This window comes from Macrobrachium rosenbergii, chromosome 18 (genome assembly GCF_040412425.1).
Source record: "Macrobrachium rosenbergii isolate ZJJX-2024 chromosome 18, ASM4041242v1, whole genome shotgun sequence".
NCBI lineage: Eukaryota > Metazoa > Arthropoda > Malacostraca > Decapoda > Palaemonidae > Macrobrachium > Macrobrachium rosenbergii.
In genome coordinates, this window is record NC_089758.1 from 2,371,734 (window position 1) to 2,394,233 (window position 22,500).

The 22,500-nt window shown below is 38.9% G+C and overlaps 1 protein-coding gene across 1 annotated transcript in view; it reads right to left on the minus strand.

Moving 5' to 3' along the window:
- The window catches only part of LOC136848026 (DNA-binding protein D-ETS-3-like), a 282,273-nt gene that overhangs the window by 204,563 nt on the left and 55,210 nt on the right, over window positions 1-22,500 (minus strand). The window contains exons 5-6 of the mRNA XM_067120065.1: window positions 7,553-7,597; window positions 6,097-6,177 (exon numbers count right to left, since the gene is read on the minus strand). Of these exons, the coding sequence (XP_066976166.1) occupies window positions 6,097-6,177; window positions 7,553-7,597 (126 nt within the window). The remainder of the gene's footprint in view (window positions 1-6,096; window positions 6,178-7,552; window positions 7,598-22,500) is intronic.

Below are 22,500 nucleotides of genomic sequence, written 5' to 3' on the forward strand. Positions count from 1 at the left end.
TTGATCTTCAGAAGCGAGAGAAAATATAAACGGCTGGAAGTGCTCGACAGGCATGCCCGGTAGTGTGGACAGGTCATTACTGGGTACTTAAAATATGTAGGACCATATATATAATGCTTCTGAATACGTTCAATGACTTAATGCATTAAAAAGTAAAAGGACCTAATTACAGATTTATGTAACTATGAAGTGACATGCGCGTCGGGTGTCTAATCGTTATGTTGTTGTCATCTGCATTTTTTTTTATGGAGGCGCATTTTCCCAAAAATACTAAAAATGAATTGAATCTAATGATGATTTTGAAAACCATACGGAAAAAAGATTTTTATTTTTATTAAATGCGTCTCGGGTAAAACCACCTTAGAGACACGCAAAGGACGGTTTAACTGAAAAATTAATTGGACGTCTGCCGATTTAATCTATTCTCAATTCAGTCTCATTTTGCAAGCGCACGATTACAAAGACACAAAGGACGTCTGTCAATAATTTCATCTCTCCATTCACTCAGGAGAGAGAGAGAGAGAGAGAGAGAGAGAGAGAGAGAGAGAGAGAGAGAGAGAGAGAGAGGCTGTAGCCAATAAAAGTCTTGCCATTCACTTATATATTTTGCATCTTCATTTCTGCTAATTACACAGATATTTGTACTCAACTCAAAGGAATTTGAAGTGAGCTTCATAGCCTTAATTTCCAACACCCCGGCAAGAACTTAAAACATACTCTTCTCATTTGTAAATCTGGAAGAAGACTAACACTACCAGTTCCCATTTTGTCACATGCCGTCAGAAGCAAAAGCTGTCTAGAGAAAGTTAAGAGTGAAAATGATAATGATAATCTGATTATTTGAGCCTCCACATGAAACCTACTCTAACATAACAAATTCAGCAGTAACATACATGAACCCTTTAGGTAGGGAACAACATCTTATGACCCTATTCACACGAAGAGCAGATCAAAATGTCAATTCGCACAGAGTGGACAGATATCCATTAAAGATATCGACTCGGCACACGCACCCCTTGATTGCCTATAATAAACCCCGAAGCAAATACACTCCACTTGGCGTCATAACCGGTGGACTGTGAGGTTTACAGAAGTTCGTTTGAATGTCCATGTTATTGTGCGAACATAAAATCATTTTCCTTTGTCTGTTATCGAACTGTAACCGCTTCCATTTGAGGCTTTTCAAGTGCCTGCATCTTCAGGATGACTACGTAAACGATTCCCAGTAAGGATAAAAGCTCTCGTAGAAATCTCCATAAAATACAAGTTCCCGCTTAATGGTCACACGTTCACTCCAGATGACTGGTTCTCAAACTTAGTCCTTGGTCAGAAAGTAACAACTTAAATATAACGTCTTCTTCAACGCAACCCGAAGCCTTCTGCCTTCAGGGTCTGACGTTGTTAACCAGTGAGACAGAAAGTTAACATTCTGATTCTCATGTCTTTGAAATTTTGAGCCAATGACATACAGTCTGCCAGATCTGATAAAAAAATAAAGTGAGACGTTTTGAGTATACAGTAATGTTCCTCATCTTTGTGACGATGGTCGTAATATTCCACTATAAACAAAAGATTCGTATTTGCAGTGTTTACCTAGAAAGGGAACCTTGAATTCCCGGGACTTTTGGTTTGCTGAGGACATAAATAAACTGAGCCACAATAAAATTCGTACCAAAACATTATTTCTGCATTGTCAATTATACGTAACACAAGCACCAATACACATTAAACTGCATCAGAACCCTTCCATTGAGCTTAGTATTGCTAGAGACTAGAGTGAGTCACTAAAACATATATACAGATTAACCCCATATACAAACAAGCAGGATCATGATTATCCACATCAGGGGCTAATTCTATTCGTAAAATACTTCTTATAAACAGTCTCTATCTATGACCTTATATTCACTTATTAAATCTCTTCATGAGGTGCAATGAAACAAGTAACAAGTGCGCCGGAGTTTCTTCGGCGCAATCGAGTTTTCTGTACAGCGTATAATGCTGTATGAAACTCTCAAACACAGCTCGGTGGTGGCCCGTGTTGCTGGCACCTATAGCGGTGCCAGACGCACGCTCATGGCAAACTTTAAGCTTAAAATAAAAACTACTGAGGCTAGAGGGCTGCAATTTGATATGCTGGATAATTGCAGAGTGGATGATCAACATACCAATTTGGAGCCCTCTAGCCTCAGTAGCTTTCAAGATCTGAGGGCGGACAGAAAAAGTGCGGACGGACAGACAAATAGCAGCCATCTCAATAGTTTTCTTTTCTAGAAAACTAAAAGGCTTTATCCTTTCACCGGTGTTTAAAGATTTATACTCATCCTAAAGTCAAAGCTTTCACAGACTCGTGACGAACCTTCATCAATTTTCTCTGACATAATTTATCGACATTCCAATTTCATCACCACAGTTATCATGTGTCATCATTAGGACGTAATATCTTTCATCCCGTTCATCATTATTATCTGTTCAAACATCATGGGAGACGCGTTTCCATATTCCATTTGAACAACCTCTCTCTCTCTCTCTCTCTCTCTCTCTTTTTCTCTCTCTCTCTCTCTGTCCACGTTTGACCTCCCACCCCATTTCTATCGCTTTATCTGCACAATCTCTTGATGTATGTTTGTTTACTACCACCAGTCGACACAACGAGGGAAAGTCTGCGGAGAAAAACATTCGCGTTTGATTTAATCATCGCGGGAAAAATCTGGTTAAGTGGGTTAACCACGAGCTTTCAACACTTATTATGGTGTCGTTTTTGCGCTTAATCACCTCATAAAGTTAATATAAACGCAAATTTTCCTCTGGAAGCCCAAGTCATGAAGTAATACAAATAAAAGAAGGCAGCTAATGCGATATTCAATGCTGGGCTCCCCTTAATGGTTTCTTCATTGAGTGATGATACACCGTCTATGGACGGGGGAAGGGTCCCTTCCTGCGGGGACTCCCTCGCCCTTTACACCTTAAGGGGACTCACCCCACTCCCCCCCTCCATCACTCCCTTTCTCTCTCTCTCTCCCCCCACCCTTTCTCTCTCTCTCTCTCTCTCTCGGTCTCTCTTTCTCTCTCTCTCTCTCCCTGAATCTCTCTCTCTCTCTTTCTCTCTCCCTCCCACCCTCTCTCTCTCTCTCTCTCTCTCTCTCTCTCAGCAATATCACCACCCGCCACTTCTCATCTTCGTCCTTTCCTGTATAGCATCGGACGCCGCCACTTGCAGCTAAGTAGCCCCGAGTGAAAGTTAACGGAAAAGGTCGATAACTTCTGATGCTTCAGAAGCGGAGGTTTGTTCGGGGGGTTAATGCGAACACCGCGTACGAGTTTAGTACGGGTTGGCCTCCGCGGCTACAAAGTGGCCCAACCCACATCATTTCTTTGCATTAAGATTGGCCTTTCTCACTGGGACGGAGACTGAGGGGTGGGGGGAGCTGGGGCTGAGGCAGAAGAGAGAGAGAGAGGGGATGAAGGGGAGATGGTCTTTTCGCGAATTACAAAGAGTACGCGAAAGGGGAGGAGGCAAGTTTCAGATTTTTTTTTTTTATCTTTTATTTAAATATCATATCAAGTGCATTTTACAAACAAATACATATGCAATATATGTAATTTATGTACAAAAAAATTTACAAAAAGAAACATCTGAAAATGAATCATGCACATCAAAACAATTACTTTACAATGCACAGCTGAGATACTTATCTTTAAAATAGAGCAAATGGAAAAGATAGCAATGCGATCAAGTGACAATGGTTGGTGGAATATGCAGAGACACGCATTTAAAGGCATCTGATAGACGAAGCGAAAGAAGAAAATTCAATATAAAAACTGAAATTACCGATTTTCAGAAAACGACGAAGAATTATTCCAGTGGGATGACAATATCGATCGTCAAAAATGAAATGTAATCAGTTGGTTCACAAAACCTAATTTATGGAAATAAGCTGGGCTTACAGGATACGTGCTGTAAAATATAATATAAATCTTTTTGGGCTTACAGGATACGTGCTGTAAAATATAAGATGATTGCTTAAATGAGACAAAAATGAAAGAAAACGAAAGGAAAGGGATCTCTCGAAAAAGAGGGACACCTGGAAATGAGGGAAAGGATGAATGATGAAATATGAAAAGAGCAGGTACATGAAGATAAAATTCAATGGAAAGAGATGAGGATGAAGAAGGAAACAGGCAACAGAGAATAAACTTAATGAAGAATAAATACAAGTCTAAGGAATGGAAAAAGCGAGAAGTGAGAAAAAATGGTTAAGTGTACGGTCGAATGAAAAACGATTTGAGAATTTTTGATTCACGTCAGAGTGAAATAAAAATAAAAGCTGACGGTAGAAGCCCTCCAAATCTGCTTCCCTTTCTTATTTCTATTCTTCCTTCCTTAACCTATATACTCATTCCCATTCCTCATTCTTCGGACAAACTAAATGTTTAATAAAAAAACTTTTAAATGACGATGATTTTACTTATCGCACAAACAAATGTATAGGCATGCCCCAATCAAACAACTAAGTTATGACATAGGAATACTTTTTAAATCTACAAGGTTATGAAATAGGTGCATTAACAGAGCTGAGAGCTAAGAAAATGTGATGAAAATAGGAGAAGACCGTTGGTGTCTACCGTCAAAAGGAAATCATTCATTAGAAGTACTGTTACAGAAGCCAGGTGGAATCTGAGTATCGACAAACTTGCAGGTCAGTCAACGAATTGACTAAACCACTACATGTCTTTTACCACAGACGAAGTCCTTTGTTTCTAAACATTCACAAATCCGGATGAGGTTGCCAGCCCCATGCCTATCAAACGGATGTTTCATAGACCTGTGTGCCAGGGAGAGTTTAGTATTCCTTGCCATTCACCTATCCAAAGTACTAACCAAATCTAATGATGTTTACCTTTCCTATAGCCCAGTGGCTAGAACTGTCGCCTACGATAAAAACAGCCGGTCCTAGTCGCGGCCGAGACAGTCTGGATTTGAGAATGGTTTGCAGAATCCCAGTGTTCCTATGCTGACTTAATTTATTAGGAAAGATCACGGTTGGCTTTGACAAGAAGAGGAATAGGAGTGTTTTATATGAAACAACTGCGTAACAGAAAAAACCTGTATGTTGTGAATTTGGACCTACATAAAGCTTATCATATAATTTGTAGATATTCAGTAAGGGGGTTTCTGAAAACATACGGCGCTGGAGGAAATTTGTTGAGAGCAATCTAACGTCTTTATGAGGAAATGAAAGGCATTATGGGATTAGGATGATGGTTTAAAGACAATTATGTTTTTATGGATACAAGCTATCTTTATGGACGTGAGATATCAGAGAAAAAAAGGCGGAAAATAAGGTGTGAGAGTTTGGGATGATAAAATGGAACACCAATATAATGTGATCTGGATGATGTCAGCTGAAAACATGGTGTTCGTTGAGAATAGTGAAGAGAAACTAGATAGCTAGATCGATAAAAACGTTTACGAGAATGTCAAAAGAATTACGTGGGTTGTTTAATCTAATCGTTGGCGCCAAAATGCGTTGGTGCAAGAAGAAAGCTACAATTCCGAATTACTGCTCATTACACAAGTCATTTGGAACTGTCAATGCGATTAAGACACGCTTCTGGAGACCAGGAATAATTCACTAATTGTCACAACTGAGATTAATTGCTTCAGGTCAGAATAAGGCAACTGGTTATGCTACTATTTCCTTCACGTGACATTTCTGACGAAATTACGATGACAAATGAAAAGTCAGCTACCTTAAGCGCTTTTTGGAAAGAATGCTCATCTATAAAAAAAAACAGGTTAAACAGACGCTCATGTTCCCAAGCAAGTCTGCCTATGATTTCATCATAATCAGGTATACTAAAGAAAGGTGGGAGTTTTATACACACACGTGTCTCTCTCACTACGTCAAGGCCATGACACCATTCGTTTTGATTATCAGAAAGGATGAAGAAACACTTCACTGCCACAATAAAGACCTGTTCCGCAGGCCTTTCTAATTGCCAAACTAAGGGAAGTACACGCCATTTTTGTACCGATTTCATTTTTGGCAATGTCCATCTTCCCCTTTTTGCTACGAAACCAAATCGACTTACCTGTCTTGTTAGCAGACCTGAGGGAAGTGTCCGACCCTGCTGTTCCTCCAACGCCCATTCCAACGCACGACTTGACACCTCCTGCAGAAGGTAGCCAAGAAGACAGCGGGAGGCCCACCGGAAGGTTGTAGATGAATCAAGGTGGACGAAAAGAGGAAAAGAGATATCAGCATTATTACTCCATTCAAACAGCTTCCATTTTATTACAGCAAACAATTCAAAATACTAGGAGCGATTTCTTAGAATTAATCATTACCAAGCCTCAGTGCCATACTCAAGAGTTTCTTTTTGGGAAGAACGCCCACAGATTTACACAACACTGATTTCTGAAAGATGTAGCATTGGGCTGACAGTATCCGAACTTGAAATCTTTTTCAGCATTTCACATAGTTGCTACAAAATGATTTAATTCTGATAAAGTAATGGTGCAGATACGCAGCACACTAATAAATTTCATATGACCTTTAGCTTTGCAAAGTGTTAAATGTGTATATATATATATATATATATATATATATATATATATATATGTGTGTGTGTGTGTGTTTGTGTGTGTGTGTGTGTGTGTGTGTGTGTGTGTGTGTGTAAAGTATATATATTAAAGGAGATGCTGCTATAAGGAGATAAAAGGTTAATTAATTAACTGACACCAGAGTGAGTAAAGTATGTCTGGAAGATGAACAGGTTTCATAAGCAAGAATGGAGGAACAATACTCCTCTGGACAGAGGTAAATACGATAGAGATAGATGACTGTACGAATTATAGAGGCATAGTACTAGTTAGTACACCAAGGAGGTGTATGATAGGATTTTGATTTCAAAAGTGAGACAGACGTTGTGTCATGGCCTCTTGGAGAGACCCTTCCATAGTCACAGGTTAGAATTTCCCTGTGTTTAGTTTTATTTAGTTCTTAATTAAGTACGTGAATTCGCATCTCTCTTATTTTGCTTTACACAGATATGCATAAGTGCTCAGCCGTTCTTCGGTCTTGTTTTCATTTCAACTTATGTGTCAGTTTGTGGCTTATGGTTAATTATCACAAAATAATGATGTGGTAACGTATTCATACCATAGAACAAACTATTACAAGCAGTAGTAGACATTCATACTAAGATACAACGAATGAAGCATAAGTTTAACATGTAAATGAAAAAAGAAATAATTAGCAAATAAAGAGAAGTACAGTTTGTCAACTTAAAAAAAACAAGAGACCAGTTTAGTAAAGAACATGTAAAAAGGGCCAGAATGTCTCTCTCTTCCTACCAGCCCTTACCCCTTCAGGGGAGAGAGAGAGAGAGAGAGAGAGAGAGAGAGAGAGAGAGAGAGAGAGAGAGAGAGAGAGAGAGAAGAAGAAGAAGAAGAAGAAGAAAAAGAAGAAGAAAAAGAAGAAGAAGAAGAGGGAAGAAAAATAAATCGAAACAGCAAATCAAATCCTCGGGTCGAAAGGGAACTTACCATTTAGGATGGAAGTGAGACTCTTATCTCGCACCAAACTTCCATCTGCAGACGAGATAAGAGAATGATTAAAGTTTGCACAAGAGGAAGAATATATATGTTTTTTTTTTTTTTCAAACACGGACCACGAAATGATAATGGTGAATGGGGTTTTGGAGATCATTACTGTCACTTTTTATGTGTCATTGTGAAAATTGATTTTTTTTCTCATTTTTGTAATATGACAGGATTCAAAACACGGTTGAGTTCATAGCAAAGGCTATGAATTCAACCGTAAGGACATACGAACGATCACAATTCTGCTTGGATTCTAAAGCAATGACATCCAATCTCTCTCTCTCTCTCTCTCTCTCTCTCTCTGACATCCATCTATATATATATATATATATATATATATATATATATATATATATATATATATATATATATATATATATATATATATTTATATATGTAAATATATATACATATATTTTATATGTAAATATATATACATATATTTTATATATATATATATACATATATATATATATATATATATATATATATATATATATATATATATATATATATATATATATATATACACACACACATTGTTTTCCAAATCATATCTTTCTGACAAATTATTTTTCCTTGGAAAGTCAGTCTCTCATTTCCATTTCGTCTGCGTCATTGTGGAATTAAAGCTGTTAAACAGCATTCAATTTGTAAACGACACGAAATCTTTCGTTGCAAAATTATATTAGTGAATTTTGATCACATTTACATCGCAATGAAATAAGCACTATTAGCAAATCCCTTTCCACCTGCCTCAGGAGGGGACGGGAAGGGGTGGGGGAAGGGGTGGGGGAGAGGATTAATGGGACGGAACAGAAACAATGAGGCAACGTTCAAACGTCCGACCCCAGGATGAAAACAGCTAGGTAACCGATATAAAAAGCACTCCTGATTCTCCTTTCGTAACAGGGGTTTCCTCTAAGTTTTGCGTTATATCATCTTCACGGAGAACAATTTACTTTTGCACGCGGTGAAAATTAATCATGTCATACCTAGGGTGACTTACAAAACAGGAAAATAAAAAAAAATATTTAGATATTTTGATATGAAAAAAAATCAGACCCGTACTACCCTCAAAACTATATCATCTTCACGGAAAACAATTTACTGTTGCACGCAGTGAAAATTAATCATGTCATATCTAGGGTGACTTACAAAACATAGGAAAATACAAATTAGATATTTTGATATGAAAAAAACATCAAACCCGTAGGACCCTCAAAAAAAAAAAAATGGAAGTAACTCAATATTCCAAAAAGGTTTACACCGACCTAGGAGTCTTACTGAACGAAACCTATCCCCTACCAGGTAAAACCAACGAGTCACGCGCAAGATCAATTTCAGATTAGATTTTCATATTCATTAATTGCGTATTGACGACAGACAGGTGGGAGGAACACAAAGGGGGAAGCGCATGGAGCTAGTGGGAAGAGCAAGGAGAAAGGGAGAAGGAAGGAATATTGTCGAAGGATATGGATTTAACGTCAGATTATCGTCTCTCGGGTCTTGGGATGAGAAAATAACGAAACAATAACGGTAACAATGATTAATAACTGTTATTTCCAAGAATATTGTCTTTTTTGATAAGAAGTGAAATGAATGTTACGAAACTGGAAAGAATACAAAGTCACTGTTCAATGTTCATCTAGCATAGCTTGAGTTTTCTTTCTAAGAAATAAAGAGCACTTCAAAGGTTGTGACACGATGTAAGTCATAGCCACACAACGCTCTCTATACATACTGCTCAGATCGCCAAACAAAAAATACTTACGAAGCAAAACTGGTGAAAAATAAGAAGATTTTTATCAAGTTATGTAACTTATGATTATTAGCATAAACTCTGCGATTAGAAAAACCATGTTACGAGATACGATTCCTGAGCTTGAAATTTTCCAAATCAGAAAATAAAAAAACCTCGAGGTGAGTACACAAGGATGAGGAATTTTTGAAAGAGTCCTAATATTATTCATAGAGGTAAATTAATGTATGGCGGTAGGAAACACAGGAGTCATTCAAAGAAGACCACGCTTCTGATACTATGAAAACACTGGAGTGACGCCAGTGTGCTAACTTCAGCATCGTTATGATGAATTCAAGACTTAATACTTTGAAACCCGAGAGGGAAAATTATCGAAAGAAATCACTCTCAGTCAGCAACGTGTATAACAGTAGACATATGGAACATAACGTCATTCGCATAACCAAAATAATTCCGAGAGAGAGAGAGAGAGAGAGAGAGAGAGAGAGAGAGAGAGAGAGAGAGAGAGAGAGAGAGAGAGAAAGAAAGGGGGATGGAAAGAGGTACCTATTGCTTTTTTCATTTATTATATATATATACACTCATATACACACATGTATATATATATATATATATATATATATATATATATATATATATATATATATATATATATATATATAATATATATATATATATATATATATATATATATATATATATATATATATATATATATATATATATATATATATATATATATAATCAGACTCTAAAAGACACGAACAAAATATAAGAACACCGAAGGCGAGAAGGGGCACCGGTCAAGGCATAAAGTCAAGGGAAAAGGGAAGAATCATAAGTGCCACTGATGAGGGAAGAGGCAAAAGGTTAAATGATGACCAAAGAGAAAGAAAATAAAAATGGAAGGTGTAACCTGAAGCTCCATTAACAGGAGTGATAATATACCAAAGAGGTAAATACGTTGAATAAATACCAGAATGGTATATTTTGTATATTTTTAGAACAGCATTTAAGATGTTTAGTGTCTACAAGCTCTCTCGCTTTCTGTCACAACTGAAACTGTATATGGAGGAGAGATTATTTTTTACTATTTGCTAATCTTCTCCCCATTCAATTACGCGGAGAAAAGTAGAAAGAAACCGTAGGAGGAGAGCGAAAACATGACGACAAAAGACGGATGAATAAAGCTGTATTTAAGGACCATAAAAAAAAATGTAGGGTAGAGCAGAAGCGAAAAGCAAGAAGAATAAATTTGATCACATCAGCCTTCGTTTACTTCACCTCCCTTCTTCTCCCCTATCTTCCCCCGCCCTGCAAGAACCCCAGACAGGCCCCCCACCTCATTGACCCCCATTTTCATCCTCCCCCCATGATCAATTGCTTCCACTTAATTTGACTGTGAATGGAATATGCAGATGAGTGAGTAAACAGAGGCGATGCGCATCTAGTTCGTCAGTTGATGTTTTGTAAATCCGGGTGACTAAGCAACTAAAAACAGACTCCTCCTCCTCCTCCCCCTCCTCCGCCCCCTCACCCACACCCACAACCCCCTTCGGTCGTCATTCCCGTTCCTTGCATCACACCCCCAACGGAGTGTTGTCGTCGTTTGGGCTTCTCGAAGAGGTTGGGTCATTTTTCATATCATGCGGGTGGTATGTTTTTAGAACAGCATTTAACATATTTAGTATCTATACGCTCTCTCGCTCTCTGTCACAACTGAAGCTGTGTATGGAGGAAAGGGAGATTATTTTTTACTATTTGCTAATCTTCTCCACGCCTGTAAAGTCAACATGGAGAAACACATAAATCTGTTACAATATCTTTAGGGGTTCAGCACTGAAAACTAACAAAATAAACAGAAAGTAGCTAAAGTTTCAGGGAAAATTCTATTCAATAATGCAAAAGCTAATTTCATGGACATATGGATTCTGTTATAAGTTATGAGAATGCTAAATGAAGCACTATTAAGCTTCAGCTGACTGCTGTTTCATAGCCGTCTTACACGTTATAAGTCACGGTCTGGATCAGTTTATCACGGCGTATGGCAGAGATCCATAAAACACTTAAAAGAGAATAAACACAGAGGAAATAAAAATATAATTTCATTGCCGGAAGGAAGTTACCCATGAAGAAAAAATCTTTTCCCATTAAAATCCTTAATTTCAGAGTTATCTCCATTTAAAATGTATGGCTTAATATTCATTTTAAAGTTGTTTCAGTGTCGCAGTGACTCATGCCTCAATATTCCTGAAAATCAAATGGTCATCTATGTTGTAATAAAAGTTGTTACAATTGTTCTTTTTCGTAGTAAATCATCATCGTCGATTGGGCAAATTTATTTCGCGTCGCCCAGAACTCTTCTTTCAAGTGAAATGTCGCTCTCATGTTCTGTATCTGGAACAACGATGTCAATATATTTTCTTTATTATGACTAAAGCCTATTTCCAGCGACTCAGTATAGCGTTTTGATGAAAATTAATATTCTTGAGGCTTCAGTACTTCTGATGTAAATTTGCCTCTGTTTCCAAGAGATTGTTGCTTCTGCGTGCTAGTTGTTCTAATGAGATTCTTCCTCATTATATGCCTCATGGAAGATTAGTTAAAGGCTTAGTAAGGTCCCTCTCCTCGAAAGGAAATGCGTAGTTGTTGACAGTGTTAGGCGGCCAGGAGAGGGTTCACAGTCTATTCCAGCAAATTCTACAGCTGACTCCACTCTTAGCTGCCCTGGTTCGTCTTGCTGCTGAAGGAGTGGTTTCACCTGACAGGGCACTGTATAGCCCATGCCACATGCCGGTCTCCACAGGTCTTGCTTGGGCAAGCACGTCAAAGGTCTCGGTGTTATTGTTGGTTATCAGTTTGGATTTGGAAGACTAAAAATGGTCTTGCATATGAGGCCAAACCGCCTGCACACCATGTGCAATAATGGTCGATGACACCATTCATTCAATCATACGTGAAAACTCTTGGAAACGGGTATTGTTTCTGGACTGATTATGCATACCCGCATGCACACACACACACACACATTATATATATATATATATATATATATATATATATATATATATATATATATATATATATATATATATATATATATACTGTATATTCAGAAAAACAATATTTATTATATGTATATATATATATATATATATATATATATATATATATATATAAATTATATACTGTATATTAGAAAAACAATATTATTTATTAAAACAATATTATTTATTATATATATATATATATATATATATATATATATATATATATATATATATTCAGAAAAACAATAAATATAATTTTTCATGTGTGCAACATTTGTCATGCAATTTATGTTGTGATTTGCTTTTGTGGTTCACAGAGATGTGTTTTAGGATGTGTTCTTTACAGAGTTACTGAAATCATCATAAACTCCAAGGTCTATCGGTAGATATGGAGAGCATATGAGTTCACGTACGTGGGAAATTTATTTGTTCTTGATTTAAGAGTTGGCTAATTCCTCGTCTTGCCTGCTTCGTCCGTCGTTGTTGAAGGCCGTAGGTGCTGTACATTTTATTTTAGAGAGAGTTCAGAGGGTAAATCTAGAAAATTGCAAATGTCGTTACTGTGTTGCTAATGCTTTCATATAAACATTTTCTTTTGATGCACTCTGTAGCATCTTCAAATTAAGAATCGATGGATTTTTTATTTGGAATCTAGGTTAACAAACGCCTATTCGACCACTGGAGGGACTTTGAGAGAATCTTTTTCAATAATGACGTCAGCAGCAATACATGTTTCTTTTGGTTTTGTTCTCCAGGCGGTAAGAGGAGGCTTTAAAATTAGAATTCCGTTTGAAACGACTGCCAGAATAAGGTATGAATTCTTTCGCATTCCAGCATTTACATGAATAATCTGTGCAAGCGTGTAGCGTATACACTGTATGCTTGTATACAGTAGGAATGTATAGTGTAATCATGCACAGCTATTTTGCATACTACGAATATAAATTTGAATCAATGCACAAAGCTTATTCTATCCCACGGAATTAAAAAGTTCGGCTACATATCCCCGAGGTTTGAGGCATAACAGCTTTCTCCACCTGCGCGGTGGCGGCCCAAAAGATATGCGCCAAAGCCTCCTGGCGAGCGACACCCGTACCACGCAAGCTCGACGCCTTCATAGCAGGCACAAAAAAGAAAGGAGAAAGGAAGACAGCCTCCTGTCATCTATCATGAAGCCAAACAGCATCATCATCTGTGTGAAATATAGAGCGGCCAAGGCGCTCATCTAAACTACCATCTTTAGCCAACCCGCCGCCCAGCGCCACTCTATAAATCAGCGTTGCAAAGACCTTTTGGCGGGAAATAAATCCCATGTGAGACCACTAACAACGAACTCCCCCACTTTTTAAAGCCAAGTTAGCCACCAGAGGCGAACGATTTTTTGTGGAAATCTACATTTCGATGGCATTCCCTTCATATTTTCATGAATTAGTGCTGAAATTGTATGGGGAGAGAGGCATTCAAGTGGTGTGGTGGTGCTGAGTTGAGTCTATAAATCAGCTGACTTTCCAGAACGCGGATAAAAATCTCCCGCCAGCGACCAATGGACCACAGACAATCAGGCCACTCCAGCGCCGCGTCTCAAACCCTTCCCTGTTGGCTGTGACTTCGAACTAAGAAAGAGAGGGAGAGAGAGAAAGCGCGCGCGAGAGAGAGAATGGGAGAGATAAGCACACATGTTTTGCCGTGATGTTACGACGCTTCTGATTTACGTTAATGGTTTACCAAATGTAAAATAAAAAAATCTTATTTTGTTCAAATATCCAGTATTATTCCTTTCTAAGATTCCAAGAGCTTTACCGAGATACGAGAATGCATGTGTTTGGAGTCTGTTACCAAACTAATTATTTCGGACATTCATAATAATTATTAATAGTGGTTTTTATCCTGAAGTGTTCATATATCTGATATCTCAGTTCAAGAACTTTGTATAGAAAGACAACTATAACTGAAAAACAATAAATATGATGTTGCATTCCAAGAAGTGTATTTTAGGTGATGTTGAACGACTGAAAAAAACATAACAAAAAGAAACGAAACAAAACAGACTGACAATAAAGTCGAAAGGCATTCAAAACGAACGTCTTTTGTTGTGTACGACGAGATCAAAGCCAGGGTCGGGAACGAAAGCTTGGAGGAAGCCTCACCCCCCAAGCGCACCAATATTTTCCCGCGCTTTTTATTATTTATCAGAGACAAGTTATGACGCTCAAAATATGGCGCCAGCCGCCAATATTCACACAAGACTTGCCACCACCAACAGTCACTTAGCCATGGTCTTCCTTATTGAATTATGGTGGATGGGGTCAGCCCAACCCTACACTTTTACAAATCTTGCTGGAAATGGGAACATTTATATTCATGTTATTACCCGAAGTATCTCTTGGTAGTGTTGGAATGAAATTTTCTTTTTCTTTCTTTCTTTTTGGTAGCTACGTACAGAGAAGGGTGCGTACATGCATATGAGCACGTGCATTGATATTTGTATGCTGATATCTTCTAGCCAAACAAATGACAATTAACAATACGTAAATGTCTTTTACTGCAATGTAACTACTCTATGAACTGCCAAGGTCCACACATACACACAATGTTATCTAAAAAGAATGGAGTCGAGTGTTCAATGCATTACTCGCTAGAAATGCTTTTGAGAGTAGTCACATTTCTTCGACACATGAAAGAACTTCCTTGGCATGTATTTGGATGATTTAACAGCCACCCCTGAACTCTAAATGAAGTACTGTCCACTTCCCCTCACTTTAATAAGCATTAATTTATCATTCATGGGTGATTAGACTGCTTGCTTGTAAAGATATCCTGGTGCTGGCTACAAAAAAAAAAAAAAAAAGGATACCTTAGTTTTACCAGACCACTGAGCTGATTAATAGCTCTCCTAGGGCTGGCCCGAAGGATTAGACTTATTTTACGCGGCTAAGAACCAATTGGTTACTTAGCAACGGGACCTACAGCCTATTGTGGAATCCGAACCACATTATACCGAGAAATTAATTTCTATCACCAGAAATAAATTCCTCTAATTCATCATTAGCCGGCCAGAGACTCGAACTCGGGCCTAGCGAGTGCTAGCCCACAACTCTATCGACTCGCCTAACGAGGAACTATGGTGCTGGCTACAACCTACATCGCATGACGTTCGACTATTAGCAAAATTTTGAAAATACAACAACTAATGAAATGAGTTTGTTGGCTGCTGTTGTTAATCATTTAAATACATTGCAACAAAAATTTCAATCACTTCCTAAAATCCTGAAATCGAGCAGCCAAAAAAAAAAAAAAAAAGAACATGCAGGCAAAGAAGTTAGTTAAGATTATTTCCAAAAGATGGATTTTTCTTATTCGGTATTCTGACATTGTGACTAATTTACTCAACTGTTATTCATTATGAGGTATTGAATGCAACAAAAGAAACAACGCGATGTTAATTCCAAGAGGATTTATCATCATTCATAAAGGCTAAGAATGTTCTCACTAACTGGAAAATGTTTACGATTCCATGAATTTTAAACACATATTTGTGAAAAAAACAACTACATATATATATAAAAAACAATATATATATATATATATATATATATATATATATATATATATATATATATGCATATATATACAGTATATATATACACACATAAATATATATATATATATATATATATATATATATATATATATATATATATATATATATATATATATATATATATATATATATATATATATATATATATATATATATATAATTTACAAAAGTCCCATAAAACACTATTTGAATGCTGCAACCATATATTTTGAGCACTTCTATGGCCCTGTTTACTGGTAAAATATGGACACATGATGTGTTACAAGAGCAAATATACAAAGCATATGTAGGCGTGGCAGTATACATACTCTTGTAACACATATCTCCCCATATTTTACCAGTGAACAGGGGCACAGAAGGAAGTGCTCGATATATTTGGCTGTAATGTTCAAATACTGTTTTATGGGCCTTTTTTATTTTCATATTATACTACTGTATTACAGTAAAGATATTCATATATATATATATATATATATATATATATATATATATATATATATATATATATATATATATATATTCCTGCATTTACATTCCTCCTCGTAGTCAGCTAGGAAATAATTCAAATTTCTGAATAAAAGCACTTCTCATTTGAATGTTAGGCCAAACAAAATGGCGGGAAAGGAGGGCTATCACTTGTTTTGAACCAAGAACGCATTCCTCTCTACACCTGAACGGAAGCAAGTACAATACCCCACCTTTTCACACCCCCTCTGCTAAAGAACACTTCTAAATTTTCCCCAACTTGGAGTCCTGTTATTGGCGTAGGCTTTAGGGAGGTTGTAATTAACAGAGATGTAGGCCACTCAAAGGGAAGGCTGCTAACTTAACCTTTAGGACCTTAGACTATAAGGCCCCTTTTCTCTCGACCTAGTTACTGGCTTCCAACTTGCTTCCAGATTCGCCTGGCTCACACACACGCCCCAGCGCCCACACAAACGCCAACCAAGGCAGAGACGAACTAACTTCTGTAAGGAATGGTCATCCAGCCTTCTCTCATATCGGGTTGGCGACAGATGACGCTCAGTCTACAAGTTCGAAGGCTTATTTAAGAGCTCACATAAGCATAAGAAGGAGAACAAATATCCCGGTCCAGTTTCACTAGCCTGTGCCTCAGATCCTCTTGAAAGACTGCCATTACAATATCGCAAGCACTCCCTGGTCCGCAGTCTGGCAGCCATATCTGTTGCATACAAGATAATTCTTTGCAGAAATTGATTGCATTTACCCTGGGACTTACCCCTTTTCTTTTTTATATTTTGATCTTAAATGCTGTATCACCAGTGTATCAGATTTGCCTTGCCCTCTGTAAATAAATACATCTAAGGTAAAGAGGGTTCTAATTCCAATTGGTGACCTTCCCATTCAAGACTCAGGCTGGGACCCAGTGTGTGCTTGGGCCTCTGGCTGTGTATCTCAGTGATAAGCAGCGCCCCCCCACCCCCCAGATACCTCTTAGGCTCAATGCGCCTATGGAACGGACCACCTAGCAAACCTACTTGCACCATCTGCAAGAGGTGAGGTCATGCTGAAGCCAAGTGCCACTACAAGGCAGACAACAACCAACGGCAGCCTACCAATAACCACCACTACTCCTCTCCTTCTACCTCCACACCACCTTCCCAGTAGACCATCACTGCCCGGAGACCATCCCATCCCAGGGGACCCTGCCGAGACTCTGGAACTCCAAGGCATTATTCGTCCAGATATCCTGCCTGCTCGAAACGTGCCTTGTCCCCAGCACGTCAACCTGATTAGTGCCACCTCCTCCCTGGCTGTGCTGCCAGAGAGGTCTCACCCTAAGCAGGTCTGGACTCATTCCATCTCAGTGGCCAATCTGGATGGCTCTAGCCCACCAGCGCACCTACCAACTACTGTAGACACTGGCTCGGATATTAGCCCAATTGATCAGGCCAAGGTGCCAGCCAGTGCCTCCGTAGACGAGCAAACCAGGTGGACGGTAACCTGGGTAGACGAGCAATCCTTGACTGTTCCCACAATCGAACTCAGGGTGATCACCCCTTGGAGCACCCAAACTCATTGGCATGGTGACCGTATTCGGCACGGAGTGGAATTCCTGCTAGGACGAGAAATCCTCTGGGGATGTCCCACACACATGCCACTCTGTTGCCTGACTACCTCCGCCAGTGAGGCCATAACAAAACTTCCTGAGCGGGACACAGCCCCTGTGACAGCTGCGCCACCATCAGCCCAACCTTCTGTTCGCCCAAGAGTGAACCGGACCTACCAGCATCTAAACCATTCCAGGCATAGTCCGCGAATCTCACAACCGGACGGCCACCAAAAAAAACTCCCCTCACCACGAAGAGATACTACCAAATGCCGCTACAGGACCTGCAACATAAGAAGGTCAAAATGCCCCAGCAAGCCAGCCGTAGTGGCCACCATCTCCACAACCAACCCAAGAGACTCGGCCCTCTCCCCAAGACAGGAATCTCCGTCACCTACCACTCCAGGTACACCGAGGGGTTTTGCACTCTCGGGTACCTCTTCAGCCTCGTCTGAATCCAAATCGCTGCCAGTGCCACTTGCGAGCACTAGGCAATGCCAAGCTCCCACTGCCTCGGCAGGAATCTCCATACCAACCTTAATCCCTGTGCCTGGCCCCGAGTTAGTGCCAGTGCCGGATCCAGAAACTGACACAGATCCCTGTGTGGGAGACCCACCAAATCTCACCGAATTAGTCATTGCCCATTGTGAGTCTCTGACCCCTGACATTTCTGCTTCCCACTCTCTTCCACCTGCCGAGGATGACCCTCTGGCAGGCCTGGACATTACCTCCTTTCTGGTCGACCAGGAACTGTCCGGCTAGGACGCAGACGCTGGCTCTACTCCCACGACGGTTGTCGCAGCAGCCGAAGTAGGAGACCAGCCCGTAGCTACTGAGGCTGCCCCCTGATCCTGCTCCTGACAGTGCTCCTGGCCTTTCTCCGTCGGTACCTTCATCACCTCCTAGGAATGACCTAGCCAGACCTTGGAGGCCCCCGAAGAAGAAGAAGAAGAAGGGGCAGAAGAGATCCAATTAACAAATCAGGGCCACGAGCTCTCCTTGGCACTCGTGCCCAGTTGGCACAGTGCTGCTTCCATCTCAGAGTGATCATGGCCCTGCCCGGGGAAGGTAGCCTGCGAGATCTCTGCCCCAGTCTTATTAACTCCTAACACCTTAGGCATTTGTAACATACTAACCTTTTTCCAACTAACCTCCTTCAAAACTATCCCATACTCAAACTGATACCTTCCTTAATTGCATACCGTGATTTACCCTTCAGGTTACTCATGTTTAATTTTGTTGCGTGTATTGATCATAAAGCGTTGCGTAACTCATAATTCACTGCATGCCATTTGTCAGTGCCAACTCGTTCAGTGCCAGAGTCTTAGAATAGTAGGTTAGGTTATATATTTACTATGTGCATTTGCCTAGGAGTAGAGTTCTGTCGTTGGAGACAGTTAGTAGAAGTGTCTATGCCCTTAGATAGGTTAGGCCTGTTGTAGTACATAAGTTAGCCAACCCAAGTACCGTACCCCTCCTAGCAGTTAGGTATGTCCATTTAGCCACTGCAATGCAAAGGCACAATTCATGTAGGGACACTAGCTGACTAGTCGGGACGAACAGCTTACTTAGTCAAAATCTTCACGCCCGAAATGGTGTCAATGCCTTTTCAAAGGGGGGACCTTTCACGTATTTATATTCCTCCCTCGTAGTCAGCTAGGAAATAATTCAAATTTCTGAATAAAAGCACTTCTCATTTGAATGTTAGGCCAAACAACATGGAGGGAAAGGAGGGCTATCACTTGTTTTGAACCAAGAACACATTCCTCTCTACACCTGAATGGAAGCGAGTGCAATAGGCGCCCCCCTGCTAAAGAACACTCCTAAATTTTCCCCCACTTGGGGTCGTGTTATTGGCGTAGGCTTTAGGGAGGTTGTAATTAACAGAGATGTAGGTCACTCGAAGGGAAGGCTGCTAACTTAATCTTTAGGACCTTAGACTATAAGGCCCCTTTTCCCTCGAGCTAGTTGCTGGCTTCCGACTTGCTTCCAGATTTGCCTGGCTCACACACACACGAACACACATCCCAGCGCCCACGGAAACAAACACCAGCCAAGGCAGAGACGAACTAACTTCTGTAAGGAACGGTCATCCGGCCCTCTCTCATCTTGGGGTTGGCGACAGATGACGCTCAGTCTACAAGTTCAAAGGCTTATTTAAGAGCTCACATAAGCATGAGGAGATCGAATATCCCGGTCCAGTTTCACTAGCCTGTGCCTCAGATCCTCTTGAAAGACTGCCATTACAATATCGCAAGCACTCCCCGGTCCGCAGTCTGGCAGCCATATCCGTTGCATAAAGATAATTCTTTGCAGAAATCGATCGCATTTACCCTGGAACTTAACCCTTTTCTTTTTTTATTTTTTGATCTTACATGCTGTATCACCAGCGTATCAGATTTGCCTTGCTTTTTCTCTGTAAATAAATACATCTAAGGTAAAGAGAGTTCTAATTCCAATTGGCGACCTTCCCAAAATCAAGGTAAGTCCTGCATTTTCTTCCCTTTTGATCACGTCTAGGCGTTCCCTTTGGCCTCTAAGGCAGTCCTAAGTAAAAAAAATCCTCATTGTTCCTTCTCCAAAGGACCCCCATACATAAGAATATATATATATATATATATATATATATATATATATATATATATATATATATATATATATATATATATATATATATATATATATATATATATATATATATATATATATATATATTATATATATATATATATATATATATATATATATATATATATATATATATATATATATATATATTTATCAGTGCAAAAGTTTTTTCATAACAAAAATCCACTAATATATATTATCAATATGTTTTCTCCATAACCTATTAAAAACTGTATATGCTACCAAAAAAAATAGTAGGCTATTTGCTATCAGTGCGAAATTTTTTTCATAAATTTTAAAAATAAATGCCCTAATGAGGTTAGGCCAGGACATGGTATTCTGGGAAAGGTTTGTTCCCACTGTTTTACACTCACCCTAAAGTTTCCTTCATAACCTATAAAAGTATATGCTATCAATATCAATTTTCTACGTAACCTATATACGCTACCACTGTTGTACATGTTTTCCGTTCGGATATTGCTGTGGTAAATAAACAAACAATTGAGAGGATAAAGTAAACAAACACTGAACAACCAAGTCTACACAAGTCACGAGTCAGACGACAACTCACTGCAGTAAAATCAAGCTTTGTTTTCTTATATCATTATTAACATTATGAGAAATAGCAATCACTAATTGGAATGTCACTAATGCAGGAAAACAAATCCTTACTTAGATATGGGCGTTCTGGTGTTGTTGCTCTCCCAGCAGGCGTCGAGACAATTGCCGTTTGCTTCGGCCCTCTCTTGTAACAAACTTACGAGACGCAATCGTTCAAATTTCTCCCTCATAAGAGTGGTACTTCTCTTGCTTATGGCAATGGAATTGCGTGAATGCACTACACGGTACGAAAATCCGAAGAGGAAATGCGTCACGAAGCACCGCGATATGACGAGCCAAAACTGCACAACAAAATTATCGAGACTGTTTACTGGTGAAACCCGATGCTGTTTGAAACTGTTACCTACTTACATAATTTCATATTTCCAAAAATACGTGGTAAAAATATGTCAAGAAGCATAAAATATTATATGTACACTAGTTGACACCTGTGATAACGAGTTCAAAATATCGCGATACATAGATATATATATTTACTTTTTTGATATTTTTTAATATTTTTTTTAGAGAACGAACAAGCTCTTCTCGTAGAAAATGGGTAGTTTTAGTAGGACACTGAAGTAAATTTCTCGCTTTCTACTGTACTATCCAGAATTAGCAAGTCATGCAGACATTGTACGACAATGTGTCGCTCAATGTCCCTCACAGGGCGATATCGAGATACACAGATACATATTTACTCAGATATTATATTTTTTGAGAGAGAGCCAGTTTTTATTGTAGATAATGTGTATTTTAGTAGGAAAGTAAAGTATATTTCTCACTTCCACCTAAAAAGTCATACAGAATGTTTGCGAAAATTTTTCGCTCAATGCCGCTCAAATGCCGGTAAATGCGGTGAACAAAAATGTAAAAAAAAAACACTTAAAAAGTTTTTTTTAGCAATAATATTTCAGGACACGTTTATTTAGACATATACCAGTCCAAAACTGTAAAAAATAAAAAATCGATAATTTCTCGAAATTCGGCGATCGGCGCGCCCCTTAATAATATGGAAATCACAAACTATCTAAACGTAAAAATTTCCTCATAAATTCACCTAAGTCACATCAAACAGAGAGAGAGAGAGAGAGAGAGAGAGAGAGAGAGAGAGAGAGAGCAAAGTCACTGCACAAATCGTACATGATAGACCCAATACATTTCGCCGTCCACACCATC